Raw genomic sequence first — 11,448 nt, 5'->3', positions numbered from 1 at the left:
TCGTGAAAAATGCTACATGAAGAAGGAAATAAAAGTTTGACCTACATTTTTCTTACATCTTACAAACAAAGATAATAAATGTTTTACTTTATCTTAAAGTGAAAATTCATTTTTAACATCTCGCAGGTATATGCAACATAACTTGGCATGATTTGGCATAATCTGGCGTAATTCGGTGTGATTCTAAATTTTCACCTATTGTTGCATAAGGGTAAAGAAGATGAGTAATGTGAACACACATAAATTTGCTTCACTCCGTTTCGCCCATTTTACTTCCTATTCATAACACTTCTTTTCCGCGAGTGCATTACTTTCCGGGTAGAGGTTTCGCGTGGCTAGCCAAGTCAATAATCTTCTGAATATTATTTATGTACTTACTTATTTGGTTGTTCAACTGCTCCCAGTGTGCATCACTGAAGTGTCTTAAAATTGCCGTTTTCAGTTGTACCGTTTTGTTTATTTGGTCAATTTTTGCATCAATAACCCCATTTCCAATAGCGGCAACAAGAATTTGTTCAATTTGTAGAGTAGTAATATTTAGTTTTTCTGAAATGTATTGAATATTTTGAACATTGGACTCTTTAAATAACGATATAATAGATAGTAAGTAAATTTTATTTTCACATGCTTCTAGATCTATATTATATTTAGTAAAGAAATCAACACCATAAGTATTTTTAAAAGTTAAAAATTCATAAATGCTGTATTTATAAAAAATAGTTAGTAACTCATATATAGGTCTATGTTCATGTATAGTTTGCAAATTTTGTATAGCATCCAAATATAATATTTCATGAAAATAAATAATGTTATTTAAATTAATCGAATCAACAATTAGTTCAACACTTGCATTAACTGTATTTGGACGATTAAGTATTTCTACTCCTTCCTTTTGAAAATAGTATATATGTTTTTTTAAATGCTTAAATGAGTCTTCATACTTTTTTAACTTTTTCAATTCTTGTGCAATAATTAAATATATCTGTCTCTTTTCACGGGAACTTATATTCCATTCCTTTATCCACTGATCTATGAATTTAATATATGGAAGAATATTATGAAAAATATTATTTTGAGATGAAAATTGTAAAATAGCTATAAAGGTCGGGAAGCGAAAAGAAAAATTTACACTAAAAGAGTTATATAATAGTTGTAATATTTTTAATCTTAATTCTGGAAAAACATTATAATTTTTTATAGCTTTAATAAAATTATTAGTTGCATTATTTAAATCTTCAACACTCTTAAATTCTAATTGTAAAATGGATATCAAAATAACAAAATATTCTTCTACTTCTTTATAAAATTCACTAAAACTTTTTATACTCTCTTTATTATCTATTATAACTTTTATCTTGTTATTCTTTTTTGTTTCAACTAGAGTCTCAAACACGAAATCACTTGCTGACAACAACAAGGAAAATATTTCCGATCTATTATTACTCTCTGAATCCTTATCTTGCTTTTGATATATGTTCAAAAACTTTTTAAAAAATACTTCATATTCTTGTATATTCTTTTGCTTCAATAAACCTAAAATCCAATCACCGATCGTTACTGCAGTTACTGTTCCTGATAGATCATGCGTTAGTTGTATATATACCGACATTTTGAGAGCAGTGGAGTTAGCTCGGCCGTAAAGAGAAAGCGTTCCGACGGTATAAATCTATGCGTTTATGTTATGTATATATATATATATATTCGCGTGTTATATACACGTGTGTATATTATTACATACGTATGTTTAACTTTTTCCCGATTTGCACGATAACGCTGAAAGCAGTAGTGTACAATATTTCCGAAGCGCTCGTATAAAAATGAATTAAGTGTAATAGCGCAAATAAACACTTTATGCTACAAAATGATGAAAATTCAAATCGCTTAAAGAATGATACTTCATACTACTATGTAGTGTTCTTTTTTTAACAAGCTATTTCGCCGTTTTAAAAAAAAAATAAATAATCAGTTTTGCTGTACAATTATGTAAACAAGTACTTTTGTTTGTTCATTCGTTCGTATGTACTTTTGTTTGTTCATTCGTTCGTATGTACTTTTGTTTGTTTATTCGTTCGTATGTACTTTTGTTTGTTTATTCGTTCGTATGTACTTTTGTTTGTTCATTTGTTTTTATGTACTTTTGTTTGCTCTTTTTTTTTTCTTTTTTTTTTTTTCTGCTATTAATTATGCGCGGAAGTAATAATTTTCCCCTTTAATCTGTTTAGATTTCTTTCTTTTTTTTTTTTTTTGAGTTTTAACTTTTTTGCAACTCAGAAACGTTTAATTGTTTTTTCATATTTGTTTAATCATATATGTATTATAAGTATTATACGGAATATAGGAAGTATACGTATCATTGTAATAAAGGCAGCGTTGCAGTGAATTGACTTAACACAGTAAACATATACTGCATATATATACATGCATATATAATATGCCCAATACGTAATGTATATTGAAGTGTATGTTTATCCATGTATTTCGTCGTACTTGTATGCAGTGAATGTTACATAAGTATATACATATATATACCTATATATATACAATAACAAGCACAAACGCTCGTTGTACTTTTTTTTTTTTTTTGATGCATGAAAGGTAGTTTTCGCTCAAATAAATTTGTAGTATAGTAAGTTACAAACGAACAGAAGGTATTAAGTAACATTCCATAAAATCATATTTCTTAATTTTTTTTTTTTTTTTTTTTTATAAGATTAGAGATTTTTCTCATATTATTAAAACATCTTTTGCTATAATTTTTTTTTATTTTGTTTTTTTTACCCTGTACATTCAACAATAATGATATAATTCGTATGTGTTCTTGTTATTCTTAAAAAAGGTTTCTTACGTATTCGTTATATATACATATATATATATAGGTATTTATATACATATATAGGTATTATGTACATACGTGTATTTAGGTATGTATATAGATAATAAATTTTTAGGTAATATGTACCTTTATAGGCGTATATGTACGTATGAATACTAATTAATTATAGGTGAGTTTCCCTTTTTTATAAGTATTTTTTTCTTTTTTCTTTTTTTTGATAAAAGAAGAAAAATTACAGTCATTTTTATTTTTAAATAGAATATATAAATTTTCTATAGTTTTCTCCTTAAAAAAAAATATAATTAAAAAAGAAAAAAATATATTATTGCGTAGAAATAAGCTTAACATATTACAGAGAATATATATGTATATGTAAGTGCATATATAATCGTATATATATATATGTACACATGTATATGTATGTTTACTGTTGCTATTTCTGTTATAGGTTATTTTTAAAAACGATTTATTTGATGCGCTTACTGTGTGTATACACATGAAAATATTTTTTCGTTTTTTGTATGAAGACTTTTTGTAAACGTTTACTTTGTTCTGCATGTACAAGAAGTATATACATATAAATACATAAAAATATGTGTAAATACATACAAATATGTATAAAAATATATATATATAAATATAATTATACATATTGATGTTCCTTTTTTGTGTAACATGTTTTGTTCTAATACTAATATGCATTGTACTTAACATACTTGAAGTAACACCTATAAGAGTTACCTTGACGTATTCGTGTTGTTTGTACTTCCTTTTAAAAACATCTTTATAGTATGTGATAGTATACTTTTACTTCCATATGTATAAGTTACTCATTTTTTCAAAGCTCTTACATATGTTCATATTATACACAAAATAGTTAGTACTGATGTAATTAATCTAATTACCCTAACAAATGGTATTTATACATATATATATGTGTATATACAAATTATATAAACCCATCTGCTCCATTCATTTTATGTTTATTAGTATTATCTAGAAAAGGTTTTTTATGTTAATGTGAATGTTTACGTGTACATTTGTATATGTATATAATTCTATCCTATTTTATTTTCCACCCATTTTATTTTTAAGAAATTTATTATACACATGAAGACACTAACAAGTGAGGAAGGAGTGTTCATGCTTTTTTTTTTTTTTTTTAAATGAAAAATACTTTTATTTTAATTTAATTTAATTTATTTTATTTTATTTTTTTTTTTTTTTTTTTTTTTTTTTTTTTTGATTAAGAAAAAAAATAAAATTTCGTTTAATTATGTTGCCATAAGCAAAATTATTTGTTATGCATATGTGTATGCGCATTTATGTAAGTTTGTATGTATGTGAATATTCGTGTATATCACATTGTACGGGTAATCTGTGCACGTACAAAAATCTCATTTTATTTATTGCCGTGCTGTAATTATCCTTCATTTTTTTTTTTATGCAGTCGCGATTTGTGCTTATACCGGTGTAGGTGATTGTGTACATGTGTATATATATACACGGTACCTGTAGAAGTATTTTTTCGTGCGTATTGTAGAACTTCCTTTTTTCTCTGTTTTTTATTTTTATAATATTTGAATTCTTAACGTATATTTGCGCAGTATATATATATATATGTAAACAAATATGTATACAAGCATATACAAATATATATGTTCATGTATGTATATATTTATTTACTTATATATACGTTTGTGTAAGCACCTTTTTTTGTATTTTTATAAGTACTGCTGCAAAAAATGCATATATTTAAAATTGAGAAAAACCTTTTGTGCGTAATTATAAAAAAAGAACATCTTGTCTATATGTACTCCTTTTTTTTTTATTTTTTTTATTTTTACATTTTTGTTTTACCTTTTTATATTTTGTATTTTCCTTTGTCCATTTTACGTTTTTCTTCCCCTATCTTGCGCTTTTCTCGTATATTTCCCCCTTTTTTTTTTTTTTTTTGTTTTAAATCAACAGTTATTACATCACATAGCCTATTCTGCATTATTAAAATATAAGTACCATTTTTTTATAGTCGTCATTTAATTTTTCCTTAGTACTCATTTTATTTAACACATAAAAGAGATAATTAATTTTTGTAAAAATATTAAAGTAATATATTTGTTTGATTGTTTAAACTGTATTATGTACACGATACGTGTGCCCTTTGTGCTTATGAAAATCGCGTACATACTCTTAATTCAACAGGAAACGTATTTTATGTTATTTATTTATTCAATCATTTATTCATTTATTAATTCTTTTATTCATTAATTCTTTCATTCATTAATTCTTTCATTTATTTGTTCATTTATTTATTCGTTCATTTATTCATTCATTAATTCTTTCATTTATTCGTTCTTTTATTTATTTATTCATTCATTCTTTCTTTCATTTATTCGTTCATTTATTTATTCGTTCATTCATTAATTCTTTCATTTATTTATTCATTTATTTATTCGTTCATTTTTTTATTTGTGCATTCATTTATTCGTTCATTTGTTTATTCGTGTATTTATTTATTCGTGTATTTATTTATTCGTGTATTTATTTATTCATTTATTATTATTTTTTTTTTTTTTATTTTGCGTAGCAAGTTTTTCCTTCTTTTGAGTTAATTGATCTACAATTGGCTTGCTAGACTAATGCTTAGTTGACTAGTCTCTACGAAAGCAAAGAGAACTGAAACTATAAAACAGACTTTATAGTTATGCTATATTGAGCGAATTTCTCGCTTCAAAGTATTTGATGCAACGCACTGTTAGCATGACAGATATGTGCGATGTGTATGAATATATATATACATATAGATATAGATATAGATGTGTATACTGGTAAACGTAGATGGACTTAAGTAGACTTAGACACTGGTGGATATAAGCAGGTACGTGCACACATAAACCCATGCGTACCCGCATATAACCCTCCATTTGTGATCTTCGCGCAGTATAATACCGCCTACAGTTATCATCCACATGAGGTTAATTAAACCGAAATGGTATTGACCTAGTTTGGTTTCAATTTAATTACAAACAGTACGTTATTTATATAAATATTATTTTTTTATACCAATATTAGGACATTATTAGTGTATTAGTAGCACATGCTTATTTTGCGTAGCTCTCGTGCGTATCCCACTTTCATGTTGATGTGTGCATTTTCGTCCTCTTCTGTGCTTGCGCCTGTGTCTGTGTGCATCTTTTGCATCTTTGTTCACCCCTCTGCTCGTGCCTGTGCATCATTCTGAATGCTTGAGCCCACCTACTTTTATTCGGCTGTTTGAATAAGTTTACCTTCACCAATGGATAGCGGTATATTTTGGAAATTTCCATGTGAAGAAGGTGCATTTGATATGAGCAAATATGTAGAGGCTAACGACCTAGAGAGTATATTAAATTATGAAGGTGTGATACAAGAAATAAAAGCAGAAAACTACGAGTTGTTAAATTTTTTAGGAAGAGAAGAAAATTTAAAAAAGATGTTAAGCTATATTATTGAAGAGTCCGATGAGAAAAATAATTATGACAAGTCATATAAATTTCCTTATAAATGTCATCAGATAATAAGTTTAGAAAATAAATTAATTAGTGACGCAATAGTATATAATAATAATTTGATGAAATATTTTTGGAATTTTATTTTAAATAAAAATCAATTGAATGAAGTACTGGCAGGTTATTTTAGTAGATGTGCTATTGCCATATATAATAAGAATACAAAAGAAATTGTAAATTTTTTAAAAAAGAAAAAAGATTTATATTTAAAAGGGTTTTTATATCATTTTTATTCAAGAAATATTACAGAATTATTTAAAGTTTTATTATTTGTTAAAATACCTTATTTATGTATATTTGATAATAAGGATATTATTTTTTTAATTTTAAGTAATCTCAATGGAAATTTTTCGGACAATATTTATATTACATCTGATAGAGAAGATAATATTACTTGTTTAATTAGAGATATATTTGTAAGAAAATCAGAAATATATTATTTCAATTATTTCCTTATTGATTTATCATCTCAATTGTCTTTCTCTTATCTTATTAAATGCGTTTTTTCAGAATGCCCATATACCATATCTGCTGCTATTACTATTATTTCGGATCTGTTACACTATACTGTGTTGGCTAAGTCCTATAGTAATATAGACTTTTACGAGTGTATGGAAATATACAATAAGGAAGAAGAGATGAAAAAAAACGAGTTAAGAGATGTTATGGATTCAGATCAGTGTAAAACAGACAAAGCTATACAAAATAATAATAAAAAAAAAAAAAAAAAAAAAAAAAAAAGGAAATCAAATAAAATGATAGAAGAAGAAGAAAATACATATACATCAAAAGCATATATTAGTTGCATTCAAAATAATATCAATGATGGAATTTCAAGTACGAAAAACAGCGATTCTTCAACACCCAACGACGCTTTTATTAGGAAAGTTGCACCCCACGATAATAGATTTGAAAAGGAGAAAAGAGAAATAATAGAAAAAAGCGAATTAGAAAAAGAGGACAATATTAATAATAAAGAAAAACATTTAGCTCATGTTAGCAAAAAAATTAAGGAGGAAAAAAGCTCTCGAGGTGTAGCAATGGGTTTAGCTCTTGGTCCAGAGACAGGCCAAATGGGCCACGCTGACCAAGTTGGACAAGCTGAGCAGGTAGGTTACATTGCCTATGTTGGACTTAACGAAGGGAGTAGTCCAGATAACATTAATGAGGAGGACGGATCGAACACTTCGGAAAAGATGAACGAACCAAAGGAGGAAATAAAAAAAAATGCAGGTCTAGGGAACCAGCCAATAGACATTGAAAAGGGGAGTAGCGATGGTTGTGCTGCATATGATGATCAAAATGAAGGGGAAACAAACAATAACAAAAAAGGAGAAAAAGATGATTTTTATCGCACTGTTAATAATATATGTATGAATTGTGGTGCTTCCAACAATGTACATAGTTCTGCATGCACCTGTACCGCTGGATGCACCGCTGGCCATACCTCTATTTGTAACCTTGACAATCCCATTGAAAGAAAAGAGAAAAATACTGCATTTGACCCCCATAAAGATGATGACCCTAATGACGTTAATAATAACTATCATGATGGTAGTTGTAGTAGTGCGCTTTTAAATAATAATAGAAGTATTACCGAAGAGGGGAACAAACACAGTGAGCATGAAAGCTGGGCCATTTTTAACAACTGTGCTAATCAGAATAACAATAGAGGAATAAATTTTAAAGAAACAAAAAATGAAAAGAGTAGTGAAATGGATAACTGCTTTTCGTGCGAATCGGAACTATCCTCTTCGGATTATTCTGATGACGAAAATTTGGAGCATTTGACAAAAATAAGATTTGAAGATGTACTAAATAGGATGAGAAAAATTGCTAGCAATAAGGTTTATGTTAATCAGGAGGGGATGCCTAATGTGGAAAGATGCAAAGGGGGTGACGAGAAAAGCGATGAGTGGAGTAGCGAACGGAGCGGCGAATGGAGAGGAGAATTTAGCAGAGAATTTAATGGCGAACGAAATGAACGATTCAGAAGGGGTGAGAGAAACGGGATAAATGAAACAGTGGAGAGAGGAGGAAGAGGAGGTATCGTAAAAGAACGAATGAACAGTGAGGATATATTTGGTATTGAATCAAACGGATGTGCAAGCAGTATGATGTTGAATGAACAAATGAAAGAAGACACATTTCATATATTTCAAAAAGAAGAAGGAGATGTGAACATTCCTCTTAGCAAATGGGTAGAGTGTTTAGAAAATTGTAGTTTTATAGATATATGTTTTTATAATTATATAAAAGATATAATGAAGTTATATGTAAAGAATATAAATAAAAATAAGGATAAGAATGTTCTTGGATTTACTACCTTAGAAATTATACAATTAATTAAAACATTAATTAAGACTAAGTCAAAAAATATATTAACAGAAATAATTGACGAAGGTTTTTTTGATATTTCAATTGATATTTTTTTTAAATATAAATGGAATAATTTATTACATATATCTGTATGTGATTTATTACAAACAATTATATTTAAAGAAAATGAATATTCATATTTGTTATACTACATATTAGCATTAACAACATTTTTACCAAAATGTTTACGATATTTTGATGCAGTGAGAAGGTGTCGAAATATTAAAAATAAAAAAAAAAAAAAAATTTGAAAGTATAATTGATTGTGGATATAAAGCGCATCTGTTACATATATGCCAAATATTAAGTAATAAATCTTTAGAAATTAAATGGTTATCAAACTTTTTAGTAACCGTCTCAGGTTGGAATGACATAATAATAGATGAACTGAATCATTATTCCTTATATTTCAATGATGTTAATTACAACGATGAAAAAAAAGAAGAAGTACTTGATCGAAACGACATAATAACCAACGATATGTGTTGTACCAATGGTAACGATAATTTTACTCTTGTCAATACAAACGTGGCGACTAATAATAACATCACTGCTGAAGAGGAAGAGAGGGGTATCCAATTTAGCATCGAAAATAGTGGAGAAAATAGGGGGGGGAATAATAGAGATAATAATAGGGAAAATAACAGAGATAATAATAGGGAAAATAATAGAGATAGTAACATGGAACATAGTAGAGATATTAACATGGAACATAGTAGAGATATTAACATGGAACATAATAGAGATATTAACATGGAACATAACAGGGATAATAATTTTGGTAGCTACTCAAATGTTATAGATATATTATTTGATGAAAATAAAAATGAATACAATAAATATTTAAATGATTGTTATAAAAACACCTCGGATTACTCCTTGCCCTCAAACTCCTCTTTAAATAGAGACAGTAATGGTACTACCAACTGTAACGGCATTAGTGGCACAAACAATGGTAGTAATGGTAATACCAACTGTAGTATCAATAGCGATAGTGGTAATAATACCAACAGGGAGAATGCGCACAATATAATGGATAATTATAACAAGGAAGTGGAAGCACAATTTGACGGTAATAATTTTGATATAAGCAACTACCAAAATAACTACGATGATAATTTCCATAAATATGATGACTTTTATGATAATAATATTCAAAACAAAATAATTAATTTTCCAAACGACTCTAATAATTATGCATTTGACGATCATATGAATGAAGAAGAAGATAGTCATTTCGATGATATGCAAAACGGGAATAACTACTAGTCCCATTTTACGGAAAGCATGCCACCGACTTACCGTCTCATTGCCTGTGCCAAATGCAACTGGTGAGGACTATCATTGTGCGGCATCATTTAGTGTTAGAAGTGAGCTGTAGCAGTAAATACAAGTTGAAATGCGAAAAACACATCGGTAGGAAAATCAAAGAGCAGTACCAAACTTAATGTGTAAAATATATACATGCAAAAAAAAAAAAAAATATAGCATATTTTAACGATGTAGAGAAGAACGTTCCTTAGGAAAAAATGTACTCAAAGATGTAACTGTTTGAATCTGCTTTTTTTCCTTTTCATTTTTTTTTTTTTTTTAACTTAAAAAATGTTGGTAGCATATGAGAAAAAGAGAAAACGTGTACATATATGTAAATTTGACTACTGCTTTTTTACTTCCAACTAATGACCATTTAACAAGTGCGCAATACGCCTGCATGAGGGTATACACGTACATAAATTAAACGTACACTTACCAGAAAGTACATATTTTTTCTACGTACGTGTGTGAATGTGGGCTTAAGCGTGTCTACGGCACATGCAAAAAATAGGATGGGTTAAAAACAAATGTGAGTGAATGAAAACTAAGCATATAATTAAATAAAAATCTTTAAGTAGCATTTGGAATGTTATATTTTCCATATTGCACAAGTGGCTCTTTTTTCCTTTAGTATTATGTCTTGTTATGAAAATTTTATCGCCAAGAGATAGTTACGTGAACATTTTTCATTACATTGATTTAATAAATTTTTAATTTTAATCGTCTAATTTCTTGTATAATTTACCGTCTTTCACCATCCTCTTAATTTAACGTCTTTTTTTTTTTTTTTTTTTTAATGTTTTTTATATCATATCATTTTTTTGTAATATGTTTTCATTTTTTTTTTTTTTTTTTTATAGTTCATGTCTTATTCATTTTTTAAATTAACGACTCAGAAAAAGTGCCTCAAAAGGTCTTATTTTTTTGTGTTATTTTATGAAACAGGCAAATCGAAAAATTAAAACGAAACAGTAATAAAACCAGCAATAGCGTTAGCAGTAGTGTTAGCAATAGCGTTAGCAGTAGTGTTAGCAATAGCGTTAGCAGTAGTGTTAGCAATAGCGTTAGCAGTAGTGTTAGCAATAGCGTTAGCAGTAGTGTTAGCAATAGCGTTAGCAGTAGTGTTAGCAATAGCGTTAGCAGTAGTGTTAGCAATAGCGTTAGCAGTAGTGTTACAATAGCATTAGCAGTAGTGTTACAATAGCATTAGCAGAAATGTAAACATTAATACTGACAGTTCAACTCCTCTTACATTTAAATCACTCCCTCCCCTTATTACCGATCTCTTTTAAGTGCACACAGCATAACGTTAAATTTATTTTCATTTACTGTAAAATTATTTTTCATAAACTATTTTTCATACAAGTAATTAAA

At 27.8% G+C, this 11,448-nt stretch overlaps 3 protein-coding genes across 3 annotated transcripts; 2 read left to right on the top strand and 1 right to left on the bottom strand.

Annotated features, from left to right (window-relative positions):
• Positions 1-307: 307 nt before the first annotated feature.
• Positions 308-1,609, bottom strand: MKS88_001493 (eukaryotic translation initiation factor 3 subunit M; the record flags this gene model as incomplete). The annotated part of the gene is made up of 1 exon (XM_067214422.1): positions 308-1,609. One exon carries the CDS (start codon positions 1,607-1,609, stop codon positions 308-310), a length of 1,302 nt encoding a protein of 433 aa, XP_067074859.1.
• Positions 1,610-6,128: 4,519 nt separating this feature from the next.
• On the top strand, positions 6,129-10,029 carry MKS88_001492 (protein SOC1; the record flags this gene model as incomplete). Its single annotated transcript, XM_067214421.1, has 2 exons — positions 6,129-8,784; positions 8,969-10,029. 2 exons carry the CDS (start codon positions 6,129-6,131, stop codon positions 10,027-10,029), a joined length of 3,717 nt encoding a protein of 1,238 aa, XP_067074858.1.
• Positions 10,030-10,082: 53 nt separating this feature from the next.
• Positions 10,083-11,278, top strand: MKS88_001491 (uncharacterized protein; the record flags this gene model as incomplete). Its single annotated transcript, XM_067214420.1, has 2 exons — positions 10,083-10,195; positions 11,020-11,278. 2 exons carry the CDS (start codon positions 10,083-10,085, stop codon positions 11,276-11,278), a joined length of 372 nt encoding a protein of 123 aa, XP_067074857.1.
• Positions 11,279-11,448: the final 170 nt, after the last annotated feature.

This window comes from Plasmodium brasilianum, chromosome 5 (genome assembly GCF_023973825.1).
Source record: "Plasmodium brasilianum strain Bolivian I chromosome 5, whole genome shotgun sequence".
NCBI classification, from domain to species: Eukaryota; Apicomplexa; class Aconoidasida; order Haemosporida; family Plasmodiidae; genus Plasmodium; species Plasmodium brasilianum.
Note: the sequence above shows the minus strand (reverse complement) of the source record. Positions and strands in the feature narration are given on the sequence as shown.